Consider the following 21,971-nt stretch of genomic DNA (forward strand, 5'->3'; position numbering starts at 1 on the left):
ACTCCAAAGAATTTTTTAAATTTGGTATTGGCTAAAGCAAAAGCTCAAGAACGAAGGGTTTTGCAAAGCAGATTCAGCAGACAGGAGCCAGAAACAGTGGATATTTTGGCGCATGCTTGGATCAGGTGACAGTACAGACTGAAACTATGGCAGCTCACTGAAATGGTTACAGAAAGTAATGGCCCTAGATCCTAGGTGGAAAGCAAGGCAAGCGTACAGTAGGGAGCACTTAATCACAAACTAATAATTGGATTAACAATAGTTATCTATAACTGTATGCAAAAAGCCAAAGGGTGAATTTTTCGGCTATTTAATTTAGGGGTTGTTTAATTAAAATAAAATTAAGGTTAATCAATTTATTTATTATTAAAAAAATTAAATTTATCTTCAACATCGGTATCATATTTATGCCAGAGATGAGCCAGAGAATATTGAAGTAGTAACTTTATATTTCACCCTAACTTATTACAACTGAAAATTCAGAAATGATCATAGTATTTAATCCTTATAATGGAATTTTAAAAGCTTAAAAACTGCAAACTACATTCTTACAGGAATCACACTAGTGAATTTGAATTCTTTTATTCACCATACATAAGTCAAAATTGACTATCTACCACACTTACATAAAAGGCAAAACAAAGAGTCTTAAAATTTTATAGCAGCCATACATGAAACTAGTTAAAATTTACTCATTTGGAGGATATACAGCTGAGATGTGAGGACCACAATTGATAACATTTCAGAGATGTTAAGAAAAAAATACTTTCCCTTTAAATACCATGCTCCTCCCAAATCTACAGAATAATTTGTAATTATAAAGATATCATTTTAGGAGATATTAAAGTTCATTTATTATACAAATCATATTTCATACTATTTTACGTTTTTCTTCTATGGGTTAAAACTCGTCATAGATAATATCACAATTTTTTTAATATATCCTCTTAATTGTAGGCATGAACTGAGCTCTAGATTAGTACCTCACTGAGGCCTCTTTTAGGGGCAATGTTTGTGCTGTTGGGTTGACATCACAATTAATTCATTTTACTACTGTTACTTTCATAGAGCATGGCCAGAGCTTGATATCTTGCCATCTTTTTAGCATTTTATCTATTATATCTTGTTTTTGAAACGCAGGTGAAACTGGTAAAGATTCAAAATAACAGTAATAGTTTATCATATCTCAACAAGTAAAGAAGTGAACAACTCAATGTATTATAATATGTCTTTATAAAACTCAATCCCTTTGAAATTTTTAGGTAATCCACACTCAAAACTAAGAAACACAGACTACCTGAAGTGTTAAACTCAATTCTATTTTACATAGCTCTGGAAGAAAATAATTCTGCCCTTGAGAATCTTTTAACCTGGTTGAAAGAAAGAAGAAAACGGACAGTTATGCAATCTAATTTTTACATGAACAAGAGGAGATAAATTGTTAGATAGGATTAAATAAAGGTATATAGTACAATGATAATCTATCATGTTAATAGACAGCATAAAAAAGTACATTGTCAAAAACCTGAAAGTAATACTCTAACCCAAAACAATCTTTGAAGAAGACAGACTTCCCCTAATGAAATAGAAATTAGAGAGTTCAGACTCAAGGGAGTATACAAGCTCAAAATGGGTGGGGATTCAGTATCAGACCAGAAAGAAGAATCTTTTTACAGGAGGGATGTACAAACTCAGAGTATACATCAAGATACAGTAATTTGGGATGTTAGGATGGTAGCTGGGATATAATCCACGTTGGACCAAACTGGAGTTCTTTACTATTTGTAAACAAATCCAGGTATGCAATTTTCGTCTTTTTTGTGAAATTTCACCCTTTTTACATATATAATGTAACTGGAGATTGGTTACATTATAGAGAAAATTATATATTACATTTACATGTTACATTATAACAATGTAATGAATATCCAGTCACATTTTAAATATATATATAAAGAGTAAAAATTCATAATTAAGATTACATATCTGATTTTTTTATAGATAGTAAAGAATCAATAATACTGAATATCTAATTACATTATATAGAAAGAACATTACATATACATTTGTTATTTTATTTATAAAAATAGTTCACATAGCCTACACGCTATATTTATGTTTTCTTGAATTGTACCTATCTACTTCCTGAAAACCTTATTGAAATACTAAAAACTAAGAGCTCCTGAAGTACTTTGGACTTAGTTTTCACATCTGCTTATCTGTACCTCTCAGATTTGGTAAAAAAGAATAATTGCTGAGATCATCAGTAGAATTCAAGTTCCAAGAAAGCCTATCTCCATTTAACTAACACACACACACACACACACACACACACACACACAGTGAAATGGTGTAAAAAACAGCCTAGACTAGTGTGTAAACAGGACGTCTGCCTGGCTGAACGATGGGGTTCCCAATCCCCAACACTGCTCAAGGCATGGCAGGCACTCCATGAATATCCACTGAGTAAAAGGCTTCTACTCAAAAGTGAAAAAAAATGTTCTGGATGATCAGACTGATATGTATAGTCTATAAATATTTCCTTAAACGTCACTTGACTCACAGTACTTCTCAATTATATAGCTACTTTATATTTCCTCGTCACTTCCTGAAAAAATATCTAAACTGACATTCATCTGATACAAAGAAAAAAACAACAAATTTCCCCCAACTACACTAAAGACTACTACTAATTAAAGTTATTTGTGTGAGTTATTCACAAATACTTTTAGTGGTAAATGCAAAAGAAGAAAAAAAGATCATAGCCATTTGAAAAACAATGAACTGGGACTATTAAAATTTACTCTTAAAGAATTTTTTACAACTCAATTTTCAAATAGACATGAATATAGGATAATCATGACTTATCTTTTTCTTATTCTCAGCTAAAAATTGCCAAAGGCCTGTTACCCTCACCACATTCTATTACACTAATTACCCAGCCTTGCTGATTTTACATCCTTAATATTTTGGAAATTTACAGTGAAGAGTGTAAGCCCTGAAGCCAGAGCAGTTAGGTTCAATCATGGCTTAGCCACTTTGCATTTGACCTTGGAAAATGCTGTTTCAGTTTGCTCATCTACAAAATGGGAATAGTGCCTACCTCAAATCTGTGTTTTGATTAAATGACCTCCTACCACAAAGAACTTAGCAAAGCACCTGACACACAGTAAGTGTTCTATAAACTTTAGCTCTCCTGTCACCACCAAACCCTAGGCCATTTATCTGGCCAGAACTATTGTGGTCTGCTAACTCGTTTCTGTCTCTAGTCGTGCAAACTTTAAGTCCCTTTTCCACCCTACAGTCAATGATCTAACACAAGTGTGACCACTGGCCACCCTGTCTTATTCCTAGGGACCCCCTGTTGCTGGCATGTTACACACAAGGTTTGCAAATGCTGCATCTTCCTTCCTAGAAGCAAGATTCATCTTGTCTTAAAGTCTGTTACTAGGACAGAAACATAAGAAGCAAGATAAGAAAAGGTAATAATTTTAAAATAAATATTCAAATATTGAGTTCCCTTCCTCCTGCTCCATAAAAATACAGAGGTTGCCAAAAAATGTATACACATTTTAAGAAAGGTAAAAACTGTATTAAAATTACACTGATAACCACTTTGAACATCTCTTGTAATTGCAGAAGTCAAATGTGACTTGTATTCATCTTTTGTTATCAGTATATATTGAGTATTACAATTTTAATAGTTTTTTTTCCGTTCTTAAAATGTGTATACAAAAAAATCAAAAATAAAAATAAAAAGTAAAAAAATGTGTATACATTTTTTGGGGGGGCATCCTCTGTATTTTCTATCTTTGTATTTTTTTTTTTTAAAGATTTTATTGGGGAAGGGGAACAGGACTTTATTGGGGAACAGTGTGTACTTCCAGGACTTTTTTTTTTTTTTTTTCAAGTTGTTGTCCTTTCAATCTTAGTTGTGGAGGGTACCGTTTAGCTTCAAGTTGTTGTCCTTTCAGTCTTAGTTGTGGAGGGTGCAGCTCAGCTCCAGGTCCAGTTGCCATTGCTAGTTGCAGGGGGTGCTGCCCACCATCCCTTGCGGGACTCGAGGAATTAAACTGGCAACCTTGTGGTTGAGAGCCCACTGGCCCATGTAGGAATCGAACCGGCAGCCTTCGGAGTTTAGAGCATGGAGCTCCAACTGCCTGAGCCACTGGGCCCGCCCCTCTATTTTTGTATTTAACACAAATTAAGATAGCAAAGCAGGAGAGAAGGGGACAGGAAAAAAAGCTAAACGAACCAAGACATTTTATACTCAATGGCAAACAACTTAATAAGTATGAAATAACAAACATCATCAAATGAGTACTGACTAGGATACTATTTTGCAAATGCTACAAGTTTCAGAATTACATTCAAAGGATGTACATTAACAGGGCTCCAAATACACTGTTGGAAATATAAATCCATGTGAATCTCCTATACACCTTTAAAAACTGAGCTCAAGAATTACTACATCTATAAGCCTCCCTGACACATAGAGTTAACCATGCCTTAACACTGTATCTTATATTACACCACACCACTTATTAAACCATTTACATATTTTCTATCCTCCCACATTATGAGCTTCATGAAAACAGGAGGACGGGCATCTTTGCACACCTATTATCTAGCAAATTGCATGACACAAAATAAATTCTAGTAAATTTTTGCATATCATAGTTCATGAAATTATTGTGTAATATAAAATATTTTCCTATATCTTTCCACCTCTTAATGTCTGTGAAATAAGAATGTCTAATAATTAATAAGTATATTTAATATGGTACTGTTTCTCTTTGCACTTGGAAGGCTATTATTAAATTGATGATACATTATACAATACATGGTATCAGAGAATCCAGGAAATACAGTACAGATGAGCAATTTCTAGCATTAATAAAAACTTTATCAACAATTTCCTTACTGACATGGTCAATTCTTGATTCTCTATGGTAATACAGAACAGCAATATTCCCTAATTACAGAGAAGAAGACATAAATAATTTAAATATATTTACCAGATATATCACATTTTTTTCAGGATCAAGTTATTTTTCCTAAACTACTATCAAAATCTGCCTGATTTCTGAATACGTACAGTTACCATAACGATTCTAATACCTCAGTCAAAACCATACAACTACGAGACCACTAAACTGACTGTCATCTTGTATGTTCTTTTAGTATTCTGTAACTTATACCCATCTATTTTTATCACACACTTACTACCTGACTTTATTTTAAATGATGGCAAGATATACTGCTTCCTCAACCATGTTTCTCTTTGCCAAATTCTATACTTCTGCTTACACAGACAAAGTCTTTAATGTGTCTTATAAGGTTTAAATTTTGCTTCTTCCACTTCCCAGGACTGTTCTATCTTCCGATTAATACACATCTCATCCTAAATATCTTTGCCCTGACAAGGTTTCAGCTCCTTAAATTTTTAATTAGTCTGCTCTCAGTGTCCCATTCTTACATAATAAGCCTTTTACTCTTGCCATTACACTTAATCTGCCTAATATTTTAAAAATATATTCCCATTTTTATTAAACCAATCCAGCAGGGTATTTTTTAATTTGTTACTAAAAACCAAATACACAGGATTACATTAAAAATGATTGTTTTAATACTAATCAATGTGAGAACATGCTGGCAAAAACTCAATAGGAAACAGGTAATTTCCCAAAAGATTTACCAACTGATGTCAGTCTAAATCTGCAACGATTGGATCGGATCAGATGACTTACTTACTAGACTGAATTACATAAATCTGCATGATAAACATGAATTACTTCATAGTCAAACATGCGTTACTTACATCAGAACTTACATCCTGGACTCCTAAGAGCAAAAAAAGTTTACAATATTGAAAAGATTATGGGATGTTATCTTAAAGGCTGAGCCTCTGGGTGTTTGTTTTTGTTTTTCTATAAATATAGTTTTTGACACCAAGAACTGAAAAGGTTCTTTAGGCAAAATAACAGCTTCTGATACTGAATCAAGATGGTTTTATAATTTAATTCTAACACATAAATGACATAAAAATTTAGATATTTGTATTACTAAGAAAGTATGCATTTACCAAAAAGAAAAATTAACTGGCTTTGACTCTAAAACACATCATCAGCTGTAAAGTCACCTTAGTTTAGTTTCTTTAAAAGCTACAAACAATATCCATATGTAAAATTACTTTAAAAAAAATAATATTCTCACATGGAAGGGGAAGGAGGAAAGCCTATGAAAGCTGTTAATTCCCCAAAATCTGTTCTAACTTACCAAATTTTGGAATACTTCTAGAATTACATATAAAAATGGTAACAGTTATGCTTTTATAGTATTTATAAAACACTAAATATATTATGTGTTGAAGTTTAGACATACTTTAATATTAACAAGCTAGTCATTTAATATTTATATTTAAAATTAATATTTCCTTAATCATAAGGTTAATGCCTGTGCCATTTACCTGATATGAAAAAAGTGTCCAAAATGTAATAAATGTAATTTAAAATTATCATTCTGAAAATTAATCACCTAACAAAAACCATTCATAATTTATATATTTCTTAATTCATTCTAGTTAACACGTTTTTATATTTGCATTTCCATGGAAATTACAAGAGTTATAACATAAATGTACTGAAGAATGTATTATATAACTAAATTGACATTAAACCTATTTAATCTAGAACATTTCTAAAAACTTCACTGAGCTGCCATAATTTTTGTCAGCATATGTAGTACTGAATGACCATTAAAATACCTGAATTGAAACTATTCCAGTCTAGCAGTTTGTAAGATCTTGTGTTACCCATAATTCCGACAAAGGCTGAGTTCAAAACAGCAAATTAGTAGATCAGTTTTAGGTGCAGAATAGTAGGAAAAAAAACAAAAACACTACAAACAAAAACACAATTGACAACACCACTCGACAGGAACTGGAAAGACACAGACAGCAGAGTTAATAAGAAGTAGAAATAGAAAGAGAAGAAGGAGCATGCTATCATAATCTAACATTAACTAAAGTCTAATTATTTAAGATAATTACCTTGATTTTTAAAACCACACCATTCTTTCCTTTGTTATATGATCCTGTTTGCTTAATATTTAACAGAAGAGAAAGTTCTAAAAGAAATAACTCCAAATAATCCATAGAATTAAGCATGTGGTAGTGGTTTTAAAATAAGATTTTTTTCCTTCTACCCTCAGTGTGAAATACAAATTTCCCATGTTCACTAGTCAAAAAATAACTCCAAGATCCATTTGAGAGTGCAAATACAGCACTTTTAACATTAGCACATGCACTGAATCCACCCTAAATTTCTCTCAGCAGAGTAACTCAGTGTCATAAAATTGATTCATCATCATTATGAGATGCTAATCTAGAGTTTTGTTTTAACATTCAGCTTTTTACAACAAACAAAATATTTTTTCATAAATATTTATTTAAGGGGCTGGAAGATTAATAAGATGTTCTTAAGAAAACGTTCCTTTTTAATGCATAATACGTATATAAAGCAACACAAAGAATATGATATTTATATAAAAATAATGTAATATTGGAACGATTAGAATATATAATTGATTTTATTTAACTGAAAATAAAACAAAATTAAAATATAACTTATATATCATTAAAAGCATTTATATATATATATATGCGCCCATGATTGTCTGGGAAACAGTCTATCAGTAACTGAGGATTTCTATGTGTGAATTGAAAAAGTATTCTGAAAGGGAAGGAAAGAAAGAGAATGGATGATCTGGTAATTATAATACACAAAATGTATTCTGTAATAAGGATTCCTATTTTATTCCCTGGGCCTGGATTCTTACATTTCTTACATAGCTAGAATAACTGGCAAGTATGACAAACTCCATAAAACAGTTTCTTTTGTAAAAAATAACGCGATTCTAAATATAGCTCTCTACTTAATCTTATTTTGTGACTTTCATTTGTTCTCCCAGACTCTACAGGTTATTCAGGGTACCTGGAAGCAACAATAAAATCAAAATGTTTTCAGTAAACTGGAGATATCACCAATAATTTAATATATTCCTGAAACAATTTTTGAAATTGCTCTATCAGCAGGTGCCCTCTACCAAAATATTTGAGTCAGTGGTCAATAGAAACACAGGTTGGGTCACAGTTAATGTCAGATATCTTAACCCAGTATTTCCTTTTACTTTCCAAATCATACAAGTTCCTAAACACAAAGATATGGAACTTGGCAGTCTTGAAGATCTCAAAACATTAAACTGGCATCTAAATTTGCCTTTAATTACTGCAGAATATACAAATAACTACATGAAGAAAAGATCTTAAGTTGACCAGAAAAATAAAAAGGGGGAAAAAATAATAACACAGAAGAAAAAGAGAAGACTGATGCTTAAAATATGTACTTGATCAGCTTTAGAGTGTAATAATCCTAGCTAGTATTGCTTTTCTGAAATCTTGTTCAGGGTCTAGAAAAATTTCATTCTGTTTTTCTTTTATTAACTCAAATGACATCAAACTACAGGGCACACTTTTTTTTTTTATATCTAAAAGAATGGTAATGCTCTGTATCCTCAAAATCATTATCTGCAAAATTTTGCATGCAATAATCTCAAAGTATTTTACTCTTTTTATAGCGGTCAATATAAGCCTCAGGAAGAGGTTACTGGAAGTGACAATTTCAGATTTTCAAAAATATACATGTATATATGCCAAATAAAAATGCTAATGCATCATCAAGTTTAAGATATGTCATTAAAATCATAAATGAGTCGAGCAAGTTATTGGGCATCTCATCCATCAGAAATGAAAGAACACATTCCATACAAAAAGTTCCTACCACAATTATCACACTTATTTTAGATTTAGAAAAATTATCAAAGCATTCCTAATCCAAGGGCCTGAAATTACTAGCACTTTGATGCTTTTCTTATTTTATAATCATAGGCCCATTTTTTAAAGAAGTAAGCAATTTACTATTCTTGTTCACTTATATAGATCAAAGAGCTACATAAAAGAAACCGAGGAACCAGACAGAAGTTGTTGCTTTTTAGATACTCTACACAATGTTTACAGTTACGTTTTAAAAGAATACTTCTTTTAGGAATAAGGAAATGACTCAAATAATCTATAGTTATTGCTATTAAAAAGAATTAACACCTTAGGTTAATGACCACAATGGTCGAATTGTAAAATTTGTTATCTATACCAGAGGGTAAGGGGTTGGGGGTGGCAGATGAGGGTAAGGGGGATCAAATATATGGTGATGGAAGGAGAACTGACTCTGGGTGGTGAACACACAATGGGATTTATAGATGATGTAATACAGAATTGTACATCTGAAATCTATGTAATTTTACTAACAATTGTCACCCCAATAAATTTAAAAAAAAAAAAATTGGTTATCTACTTAGGTCAAAGAAAATAGCTGACCAAAAAGTTACTTAAGGATTCCCTCAAAGTGATACTTTGGCCAAAAATGAATCAAGATTTGTTTGTTTGTTTTGTATAAAAAAATAACTAAACTGTACTTCTACTTAGTTTGATCATTTTTAATTAAGATTACTGCAAATATTTTAAAGTAACGTGTCAGTTCATACTCTTTTTCATTTCTCTTTCAGATAGATTTGGCTTAAAAAGAACATTATAAAAATCTCTTTTAATAATCATAATATAAGCAAATAAAACATTGAAAACAAACTTTTAAAACACGTACCAGGATTGTGGATACGATCCAAAAGCTTCACAGAACGTGCACTAACAACACCCCCAACATGCACAAGAAATCCAGGAGGAAACGCCGTCAAGGTGAAAAATGGAAATTCCTAGGAGAAAGAATAGGGGAAAAAATACTACTGACTGTGTGTCAAGTACAAAAATTTGTTTGTTACAAAGCTTGTCATAAGGAAGTGAATTCTCTCCCTTAACAACAGGCTACCAATTACACATTACACATGCTCTGTAATTAAGTTTCCTGGGATGTTTAGAGTTCTGAATCCATTTACCCATATATATCACATCATACAGAATCCAAGTGCTCTTTATATCAATTTTCAATGAGAAAAATGTTCTTGAGCTCCAATTTGAGATATTTGAACACACATTTCCTTCCTCTCAATCTCCTACTCTGAAGCAATTTCACAATGAGATGAGGAGACTCCCCTGCCCCTGTACTCCATATCTACTTCTCAATGAGGTAGACTCCCCCTCAGATACACACCCAATTCCAGGCTACTGGTAAAGATTCTGAAGGCCTAGGGCAGCAGGTCTACAAGAATGTGGGACTGAGGGAGGGGGAGTGAGAACATGAGATTTGTGGGTTAAGAGATATGTAAAAGGTGAAGATAAGGGAAATAACAAGTTGAGGTGGGTAGAGAATCACTATGTGAGATTATTTACACTATCAACATCAGGACAGTAGGAGAAAATGTAAATTCATAAATGTATATTAAGGAAAGGGGAGAGGTATGTAGCAAGGGAGGCAATACAATTCCACATGTTCTTCAAAGCTTTATTCTCCCCTTCTCTCTCAAGGACATCAATCTTGTCAATTTAGAGACAAAGAGAAGCATGCAAGAGAGAAATGGTAGAGAAAGGAAATTCACTGAAATAGTACCCAGAATAAAGGGGAGCTCCTGTAGCTGCCCAAATACAGAGACTTCTCACATTGCTTAGATTGGATGCCGATCAGGGAAACTAAGTATCTGACTTGTCTGGTTGCCAAGATTAATGTAGCTCACTTAGTCAGAAGTCACTTCCCTCAGTTCTTTAGAACCTAACTAAGAACTGGAAAATCAACAAAACAGGGCTCTGATCCGTAAAAAGAACTGTCACAGTTCCAAGTACTAAAGTTTATGTACTTTATTCATAAGAAATCCCCACAGATCATATTCATAGAATGGCCTATACTAATTACAAATATATAACTTTAGGAACATGTTCTAAAATCTATCAGTATCTTTTATTTCTAGACCACAGTAGACTAAATGCCGCAAATAAAAGCTAGGACATAAAGAGATACAGAATCTACTAGAAGCAGGTACATTAAAAGCAGCAAGATTACTGACTGCAGAATATGAACTTAAAGCATGGAGAATATGAACTCACCAAAGCATAACCCACAAAGCATAGCCACGTGGGAGTCATTCAGCACCAAAGCATACAGTCCTGCACACCTCAGCCACCAACCCATGACGACACAATATAAAATATGTATGTGTGTGTGTATATACACATACGCACATACACATTTAGAAATTAATTCTGCTAGAATTTAAAAATCATCTTTAAATTAACAAGGGCAAGAAAACGTAGGCTATGTAAAAAAAAGTTAAAAAAAAAAAAAAAAGAACTAGTCTGTGGAAGTGGGTAGGTTTGGCCCAGCTGATAGGCAAAGGCAAAGGAAGAGAAGGGAAAAGACGAAAAGAAAACTTCCCTAAATGTAACTATAAAATGTTATTATAAAATGTTTAGTCAAAATGCTCCCTTATTGCCATCTGAATTTTTTTAATATAAGTTTTAAATGAGAAATGTACAGGTAAGCTTGTATTATTAGAAACTTCAGTATTTTACCTAATAAGTCAAACCTTAATTAATTTTTTTCAATTTCAAGAACACTGAAGTTTTAAAATGTCCTCAAAATACTGAGGCACGATATAAAAAAGCACTTCACGTTTACTCTTCATACTTAAACATTTCAAATATTCTAGACAAAAGACACTGAAAACAAAATTTCTGTAAGCTAAATGGAAAGTAGTAATTCTTTCTAAAACTGAGAAATAAACTGGGTAAATTCACATGTTGAAATTCACATGCATACAAGATTTCCAATTATGAAAAAAATAAACCTAAATGATTTCTCCATTTGGGATTCTTTGACACTTATCTTTAAATTTCAGAACATGGGATAAGGGGACAAGAGGGACAGCGTCACACTAGCGTGGTCTCAGCAGAAAAAGTAGGGGAATGGCTGCCCAAGCAGGCAGAGGCCCACTCTGGCAACTATCCCTGTCTTCCATGTCCCCAGTTCCTCCCATCAGCACATCCACTCACTTTAACACAAAAAATGTAACCTAGAGTAAATAAAATGGCACTGTTATTTAACCCAAACTACACCTCCAGACAACCTTCTCAGACGAGCTACTGCCAATACTTACAGCTGTTACAAACCCATCACCTCCACCATCACCAGCGACTACTATGGAGTGCTCACAATACGCCAGCTCTGTGCAAAGCATCTTAAAACTACGCTTTATAATCTTTCCCTTACCCTAAGAGGGAGGTACTATCATCTCCATGCTTTAGGTGAAAAACTGAGTTCAAGGGGGTCTAGACTCTTTCTGAGCAAACCTTATCACCTGGCTTCCTGTCATTTCTGGTTAAAACACTAAGTTAAAGAGTTGATTTTAATCTCTAGTCTATTATTATACCTGATGAATTTACAGGTTCTCTTCCATTGAAAAGGAATGCATCCTTTTACAAGTATTTGTTATGTCTTTTTTCTTTTCTTTTTTTTTAATGCTAGTGTAAAATAGAACTTGTAAAAGAAAATTCTGTAAATGCTTGTAACTTCCAAATCAGACATAATGAGAGCTATGGAACTACGCCTTAAAACAACTGCCGTGACGTAAAATCATGCACTATATTAGTTAAGTAGAAAACAAAAAAAAATGAGCCTCAGTGCTATTAAATTTGAAAAAAAAAACAACTTTGCATTACGAAAGGAAAACAAGCTGGCAACATTTGTTAAAAGCTCAAATAAAACTTAAATGATGAAGATTAAAAGTAGAAAAGCTACCAATACAAGAAATAGGCTATATCACACATGTTCAGAAACATACCCGCCTTCTACAGAACCTATGAGGCGATCCTCCCTTAGCAATGAAGTATATACAAAAATAAAAAATAAAGAGAAAAATCATCCAAAAACTTTAATTCTTCATTTTCCCATTTAACATATTTAATAAAGCATTACACTTACAATAATGAAAAGAGATATACTCACATACTGAACAAACTACATTATTTATGTTAATCTGTAGAAATGTGGAATCTGTGCATTTCTTACCCATAGGAGATTGGTCAGTGATAAAAACAATCTCAGCAAATAGATATATTAAAGTACTAAAATATTATTTTTAATATAATACAACTAAAATATTTTTCTGAAAAAATATCTATTATTTCCCTTTCCATCACTTTAATGTAAAATTAGAAATGATTTCATCACTCAAATAATATTTCCAAATACACTATTTCTAATAAAAGACTGGAAAACAAAACAAAAATAGTTACAGAATTATTCCAAATTAAAAGTAATTATTAAAAAAAAGTAATTATTCATAAACAAATTACTTTGATATCTTAAATACACATTGGACTTTGAAGTTACAATATTACAGACACAGGACCAAAATCAGTATGGAAATAAGTTATAAGTATATGGAAGCATAATAATAAAATCATATTAACAGTGTAAGGATAAAGAATCTTGAGTGACTTACCCTCTGTTCCAATGCTGACTGAGTCTGTTGTCTTAAAAGAGCTTTAAATGGCCCCCCTTCTTTTCCAGCACTACCACTTCCCATTCCTACAGAACAGCAGTACATAAATAACCAAAAAAACAGCTATAGAAACAGAAAGATTAATTGCATTCATCTTTATAAACATCATGAGTTAAAATAATCCAAACATTTAAGGTATTTGGGATGGCAACTAAGCACATATTTACTCTGTTTTAGTCACAGTTTATTTTGGAAGCAAGATGTTAAAGTCCTACTGATCACAGCTAGTTTTAGATTTATTTCATTCTAAAAGTTACTTTAAAAATTATGTTAAGGTGTTGAATTTTTGTATAATATTCAATTTTTAAAAGTTGAGTCTTCTAACAAATAATAATCAAGATAATACCAATTACTTACGCTAACAATTTAAGAATACTAAAATAAGACAAACATTAAATGTTTGTTTAAAAGTAAATATAGAGAGGAAAAGCACTAGCTGTACTTCCTTAAAATATTCCAAAACTCTCTAAAGAGCATGAATTTTAGGCAATTTTGAAATACAGTCAAATCTATTTTCTGATCACTTCCTATTCCTAAACAAACATTCATGACAAAACAGTATTAATGTCCAAAGTTTTCCACTCATTTGCAAAAATCAACATAAATTTTTTTTTAATTAAAAATCACAAACATATAATAAACACATCACAAATGTACATAGTTATGGATGAAAAAATTATATTGCCCAAGCTCTTAGGTGTATTTTTTAAAGACTTAATTTTAAATTTCTCTTCTTTTATTCTTTTGATAATAGCAATAGACCAACTATGGTCAAAGAGTTATAGAAAGCAGGGGACAGGTGAGAAGCATTTCCTCTACAGAGTTAATAGTTCAATCCCACCCTTTTAAACTGAAGATACATACAGTCAGATTTACTACAATGACTTAAAAAAAGGAACTACGTAATTTACTTTTACATTTTTAGCTGTTCTTGGATAAGGAAACAAAAGTTAGCATCTGTATAGTCCCATTTTTTTAAAAAAGGAAATTAATTTTCTTGTAATAACCTAACATGACTTTTAGAGACTATACAATACTAAACATAGAAAGGAAACTAAGATCTTTACATGAAGCATATTGAAAGCCACAAAATAAAATGTAATTTTATTTTCTGAAATGAAATATCAGAAAATATAGCAGAATAATTTGAAAATTAAAGCAATGGACAGAAAAAAAATTGGATAATGAAAGAATATTACCAAAATAAGACTTAAACTGATTCAAACAGAATAATTTACTCATGTAACCGTATGGTTTAGCAACATGATGATACAGGTCCAACATGACAAGTTGGTGTGAAGGGAAAGAAAGTAAAGCATCTAAAATAGAAACTCTTGTAAAGGAGAAACTAATAATTATTCAAAATATGCATATCTATGCCCTTAGGCATGTAACTTTTTAACATATAATTTTAGCAGAATATTCATAATTATCCAACAAGTAATCCTCAATCATGTCCTTAGGACAATTCGAATCATTTAAATCTGTCTGCCAATAAAAAAAAATAAGTACATCCTGTGTAAAATACCCACTACTTCTTTATAGTATGAAATAATTTTTTTCAAAGATGATTCAAAATAAAGGGATTAAAAAGCTGACATAATGTGATCCTACCAGAAGCAGCCAGGAACAGCTCTTCACTGAAAGAAACACTTTTCCTCAGAACTGGGCTGACAAGGCTAGAATGATGAGGGGAAAGGCTAGATTCCGAGAGGAGGTGACAGGACTTTTTAAGATGAAGGGAACCACAAGAAAGAGAGGGGGAGCTGGGACACAGGTAAATCCTAGGCCCCTGTGGGTAAGGTGCTGTGGAGGAAAGTAGCAGAGAAAAGATGCAGATTCAGAAGATGATTAGAAAACACAAGATAAGGAAAGCAATGATGAAGCAAAACATAACAGTAAAAATGAATTTTAAAATGCGTACACAAATTACAGTAAGCATATGAAGTCATTAGCAAGACCACCTATCCAACATAATATAAATAAAAAGCAGTCTAAAATTTAACAAAACCTTTACAAACTTTGCATTCATTAAAATTTTTTAAATCACAAACATAAGATTTTATGCCATTCTAATCAGTTTTAGCTGATTTTTTAAAAACGCTTAAATTACCTGTCTTGTTTTGCTTAAGAATGTATAAAGTTAAAATCTATCACGTTACAAATTTTTAAAGCCAGAGACTGTTGCCTCAAATATAAACACTTAAAGTAGTAGAGTTCTTCAAATGTTACTAGAACATAGCCCTTATGAGTATTTAAACTGAATACCCATAAAAAAATCTGACAGTACCACATTAAGGAGTTGTCATTATTAATTTTAAATAAATAAAATATTAACTTCTTTCTGTCCAGCTTAAAGACGTCTGCTAATGCATATTTTTCCTCTAAAATTTTAAATACTCAAATCTGACCATGTTACTCTTTGCATTTACAAAGATTTGAGTACCTAAGGGCCAAATATCCTCTGGATCACAAAAACTATACATGATTAACAATCTGACTAGAAAAAGTAAAAATTAGCTTGAGTTAGGTGTTGAATCAATATCCTATCATTAGCATTCTAAAACTCTACTATGACTAGTTGAGTACTTGGGAAAAAATATGAAAATAAAATGTAAAATATCAAAAATTAGAATTAGAAATCAATCAATATGAATTTTTTTAAAAACAAGAGCTCTCTGAAAAACAGGTGACAGCTTTACTACAGGTGTAGCATAACTGCAAATAGAAAAAAAAAACTTTATCAGTCTAAGGTATATTAACTTTATTCTATTGTTGGCTCCCTAGTTTACATATAATATATCAATCATAATCAGCTTATCTATTCTATTTCTCAAGAGACTGATTTTGTATGTAGGTAAATTAGAAGGCAGAGAACATGAAATACATGCTGAATTACAGCTTTAGACATTTTAGAACAATCATAATTTTGCCATTTAAAATCTTCACAAGAAATGGGAATGTTCCTAGGGAGTATTTGAAGATATTCAGGGACTCATGATAAAGCAAAAGGACTAAAAATGGCTAATATCCTATAAATATGCTATTGAGGTCATGAATAATTATAGGCAAAACAATTTATTTAGAGGTAGCTTATAAATATAGAACTACATGAGAATAATACCTCCTATAATTGAATTTTTAAAAACCAAAAATTTGGAGCTAGAAAACAAAATGCAAAAAAATTTTCACTTGATAATACAACTGACTGCCTACTAGAAAGCTAACAGAAGAGTAGACTGCTTCAGTTAATTTGTTGCTTGACAATCTTCTTTAGGCTTGGCCTTTGTGGTGAATTAAAGAAAGAAAAACAGAAGGACCACGGAAATACTTTTAAAAATTTATCTGTGGTATAGCAAAGAAAAATAAAGATAAGAACATTAAAAAATGGCGTAGAACACACACAAAAAAAAACAGCCAGTGGACAAAGCCTCAAAACTTAGGCTTTTCTGAAAACTTAGCCTTCAAATACTATCCTAAGTCTTTCTTGTTTTGATTGTTATGAATTCAAGGCCAGAATCTCATTCTTTATTTAAAAAAAAAAAAGAAAGAAAAAGAAAAAGAAAACCCACTATAATTTAAATGGTTCAATTTTATGACATGAATATGGTTAAGATGTCACATGCCAACGCATCCATTACTATCAAATATCAATTATTTTTAGATGTTCCTCATAATTACATGTATGTAAAAATAAAGCTATTCTTTTCAAAGAATTGGATATTCTTAATTATCTTCTTTATATTTTATGACATTTATAAAAACAGATATTAAATCTACAGGCTTATTTTTCTTAATGCCCCTTTCTTTGTTTTGGAAGTAGCACTGGTTCTAGAATTAAGACTTCTTTTGATTGCCTTCATAAAATCTGGGGTCATTTTATAAATATCTTGAGTAATAGAACAATAAGGTCATTAAAGATAAATTAAAAAATAACACAAACAAGAACTACGCAAAATGTTTTCATCAATCTGGCAAGAAAACTGCCAGACCAAAATACTATTTACAAAAACTGAAAACTATTAACTTTGAAACATTTTATTTATTTTCTATTTTTCTTGAGAATAATAATTTAATGATGAAATAAGCTTATTCTATTTTAGGGAGTAAGGAGCTAATTTAATTTTTATCAATTTTTTGTCATAAAACATTCATAAAAACTGAAAAGATTATCAAAACACACAGAGGGAAAAAATAATAAATTTCATACATTGATAAATATGCAATAAGTAAAACAAAACTGCTATTTTCTAATCTAGAGAGTAAGACTAGCAAAATCAAACATTTTAAATAACAAGAATTTAATAGATATATGTACTCCATTATAACCATTCTAGTTGTTCTTAATATGTTTTTCACGATAAACTCTTAGAATTAAATTCAGAAATAGAAACAATGAATTAAAAATGCTTATACTGCATGAAGAATTGGATCACAAACTACTAGTGGTACTTTCTATTTAAACGCTGCTTTAAGATGTTATTCCTCTTAATTTGAGCATGAACTGAAAAATATCTATATGCAAAAATAAATCCTGGACTTCATATCTACACTATGATTACATCAACAAAATGTAGATCTCTTGAACACAATTAATTTCTGAACTATACAAAACTTTCGTATTTTAATTGTAGTAACTAAAAATGATCAGTATTCACATTATCTTTTAACTTAAATGCCAAAAACAGGAGAAAAGGCTTGGATGGAAAGCTAATAAGGAACAGAAACAAATTTGAAGAAAAAAAAAAAAGAAAGAAAGAAAAGGTGGGTGGAAGCGCCTTACCAGTTTTGGGTGTCAAACTCAAATCTGTGTCAGAAGAAGAGGACTGTCGACTGTAGGACTTGGAAGGTGAAAAGGAATAAGTTTGGTTTTTCAGAGGGGTTGAGGGTCCTGATGAGTGAGTATTGGGGTTGGGATCTTCATTGAAGGGAATCCTGCCAGAAGAAGGTGGAGAAATATTAAGTAATCATGTGCCAAAGGACTTGACGGAAGGCAGCATGATCCAAACACCAGGAAAGTATTGGGGCACGACCAACAGTCATTTCTTAAGTGTGGAGCTGGGTCTGAGGCCAAAGTCAACCAATTTCTGTTTAACCGTTCATCATTCTTCAGATAAATAATTATCTGCATTGAAACAGTTAGTAAGCCAAGTAAAAACGCAAAAAAGAATGAAATGACAGACTAAGAGGGTAAAAAATATTAAAAGGACAAATAAAAAAAATAAATACATGACGGAAAATACTTTCAAATAATGCCTTTTTAAGTTACAAACGAAAAAAATGACTGCAAATGGTGTGTGTAAATATTCACAATTATTTTTATATTTGCACACACACACAAATATCTTCAAAAGAAAAATGTTTCCTTATCCTATAGCATCAAGAATGCCACAGCTAAAAACACAGCAGAGAGGAAAATGAATATAGCTACACAGAAAGGTTGCATTTTATACAGAATAGTCGCTTACCTGTTTTCCAATAGCTCTCTTCCACAGAATGAAAGAGACCCTACTGTAACAAGTTTTGTACACAAAAAAAGTAAGCAAATCGGAAGCTTTGGCAACTATTTCATTTAGAATCCAATCACCAATTTTATTTCTAACCAAATGTAGTTATAACGGCAAAAATACGTACTGGAGGATTCTCCTAAAAACTCAGAGTACGTACACACAGAATAGGGTCCTTAGAGGATCTATGGAAGAGACTCTGGAAGCTGGAAGGACACTTTTACTTTCATGTAGTGACAGCTAAATACAGGATTTCTTCACTGCAGCTGGACTTCAAGTGAGAAAAGGAGGAAGCCAACACTTGTGGTACCTGCCTACGCTACCTGCCTGCCTGCCCTCTGCAGCCACTCTGCCTGTGGCCTGCCTTCCCCAGCTCTGGAGTCTGAGCAGTCTCGTACCAGTATAGATGAGAGTGGGAACAGACACAGAGAAGTTCTGAGTAAGTCGAGAGCCAGTAGCAGTGTGAATTGGGCTGTTGTGAGTCGAGCGGCATCCATGGCTTGGAGGATGGACCAGCGGAGACCTGAGGGAATTTGTGGTCAAAGTGGAAGAAAAGAAAACAATACATACAACAGATAGCAAAGTTATGTTAAAATAATTTCAAAGGAGCTTTAGTTAGGGGAAAGGAATTATTTTGTTAATCCCTAGCATGCAAAAAACAAGTTGAAATTAAAAAAAAAAAAAAAAAAAAGCTAAATATTCATTCATTAGGATATAGCTATAGTTTTAAAGGCTCAGATTAATAAATTAGGACCGTGAATCAGAAGAACAGCAAGCAGAATTGTCAGTGGAATCAAAATTTTTAAAAAGACTAAGATTTGGATTTTAAGTTGCTCTAAAACTTCTGTTATGATTTTGATCACCATAGAGGTTACTACACAGTGTTTTAGGAAGAAAACACCCATAAAAGTGAAAAGTCAAATATGAAGTTCTTATATTACCTTTGAAACTGAGATATGAATAATTGTTGATATAACTAATTATATTTTCTATAAAGAAAGCTTAACTAACAAAACTGTTTCTGTCAAGATAGGAGTACTTAAGAATATGAACAATGATGGCATAAAGAGAAGTGAGTGAATTGCATGGATATAATTCAGATATAAACAGTCCATATTTTTGCACACCAAATATGTAACTGAAAACCAGGTTACACTGGGAACAAAACAAAGAAACACTGCTTTTAAAAACACATTAATAAAGCAATGTAAAAGATTTTTGTCTAGCTCTCAAACAGAATATATTATGTAAACTTAAAACAGTATTTAAACTATATTCTGAATTGAAATTTTATAAGATATCAACATATCCTGCAATAGACCACATCTATGCACATGTATAGATATATTTTTTAGCTCAGATACGGATATATATTCATATGTAACATTTAAAATTTTCACAAAGAAATTTGGCTAAAAGGACATAGTTACATTGGATAGGGAAAAAGGTTTATTATATAACTAAGAGTGCTGGACTTCAAATTAGCAATCATTTCACTCTGCAATGCCTTTGCTTATACACAATGAGGTGAAAAGAGTCATAAATGAATACACACTGAAAAACTATCATATCCCCATTTTTTAGAATTTAAGTAAAAAGCAAGCCAACAGGCCAACTTTTCCTGGCCTTTTTTTTCTTTTCCATTGCCCAGGGAACATTCCCAACAATCACAATTTGTCAAGGTACTGGTATCACTAATTGGCAATAATGGTCTTTCATAGAGTCTACAGACTACTTTCAGAAAATATCACTGACTTTACAGTAGAACAAATGTTTCTGATTTTGTTGCTAGTTTAAAAACGTGTTTAATATAACTGATAAAAATCAAACATCTCATTAGCAACTTATTTGTATACAAATAACTCAGTGAGGTTTTATTTTTGTTTTTTCTCTGTTGATGTGATTAATGAAGTTAAAAAGTCTAAGAATCTGTGCTGTACAGAGGAAAAATTATGGCTAAAGTCTCTTAGTACTTTTTCTCCTAAAGTAGAGAAGCAATAAAATATATTTAAATGTACTTTCCATCATCAAGATAGTTCAGCTAGGAAACACAAAAGAGATTTATATTGTGCATTACACTAAATATCTAAAAGGAAAAGAAAACCGATGGAGTAGAAACACACCATTAATAAAGGTAAATTAAAATGAATAAAAAAAAATGAACATTGCAAAATGTTCAAATTATGACATCACATTAAAATCCAAATATGCTAGAGCATCACCATAATGTACACTTGGAGTTCTGATTCTGATCGGTTTCCTTGCATGAAAGGTTGTCTTACAATAATACGCTAGTGGTATTTCTAATACTGAATTCATTCAGACAGGAACATAATCCAAACTAACGTTTATCAAATTTCTGTCTAGGAATCAATAATGTTATAATACCAGAATAATTATAATCAACTGAATCATAAAACAATTTTAAGCTAGCACTCAAATTGATTCCTTATCAAAAATACAAAGAAGTTAGTTGAAATAAAGCAGCATGAATACTGAGGTGTTTTGCTTTGTCTTTAAATAACATGACTGTGGTTGTAAGATGCCTTTCAGAAAATCTTAATGAAGCAACTTAAATTCATCATGGTGTGACTACTTGACAATCTAAAGCAAATAGCTACAGCAAAATTAGAAAAGGAGAACACTTACACAATCCCAGAAGATTTACATTATTGGATCACTTCCTGAGTGCAGGCAAAATGTATTCCCCTACTACCCATTTATCATTCTAAGACACCAACAGGTAATATAGCTTTCTCTTTCCACTCAGTAATTTAGCGAAAAGAGGAGAACTTCACACATCACAACTGCAAAAATCAGACCCCTTCAGGCAATGTAGATAAAGCTGGAGGGTGGTAGGAGGAGGGACCCAGGCCTTTACTTAAATTTGCTATGGAAAGA

The 21,971-nt window shown here is 31.9% G+C and overlaps 1 protein-coding gene across 20 annotated transcripts in view; it reads right to left on the minus strand.

Annotated features, from left to right (window-relative positions):
* C2CD5 (C2 calcium dependent domain containing 5) overlaps nucleotides 1-21,971 on the minus strand; it is an 82,840-nt gene that overhangs the window by 40,478 nt on the left and 20,391 nt on the right. For 4 of the 20 annotated variants that reach the window (XM_088798346.1, XM_088798342.1, XM_088798345.1 and 1 more), the window contains exons 8-13: nucleotides 18,347-18,498; nucleotides 15,178-15,369; nucleotides 13,504-13,589; nucleotides 12,841-12,873; nucleotides 9,717-9,825; nucleotides 6,767-6,832 (exon numbers count right to left, since the gene is read on the minus strand). In XM_088798346.1, coding sequence (XP_088654472.1) covers nucleotides 6,767-6,832; nucleotides 9,717-9,825; nucleotides 12,841-12,873; nucleotides 13,504-13,589; nucleotides 15,178-15,369; nucleotides 18,347-18,498 — 638 coding nt within the window. Of the gene's footprint in view, nucleotides 1-6,766; nucleotides 6,833-9,716; nucleotides 9,826-12,840; nucleotides 12,874-13,503; nucleotides 13,590-15,177; nucleotides 15,370-18,346; nucleotides 18,499-19,468; nucleotides 19,594-21,971 lie in introns of all 20 variants that reach the window. The other 16 variants (XM_088798384.1, XM_088798375.1, XM_088798368.1 and 13 more) reach the window with 11 other exon arrangements.

This window comes from Rhinolophus sinicus, chromosome 1, assembly GCF_057876585.1.
Source record: "Rhinolophus sinicus isolate RSI-liver-muscle chromosome 1, RSI-T2T, whole genome shotgun sequence".
In the NCBI taxonomy this organism is placed as follows: Eukaryota; Metazoa; Chordata; class Mammalia; order Chiroptera; family Rhinolophidae; genus Rhinolophus; species Rhinolophus sinicus.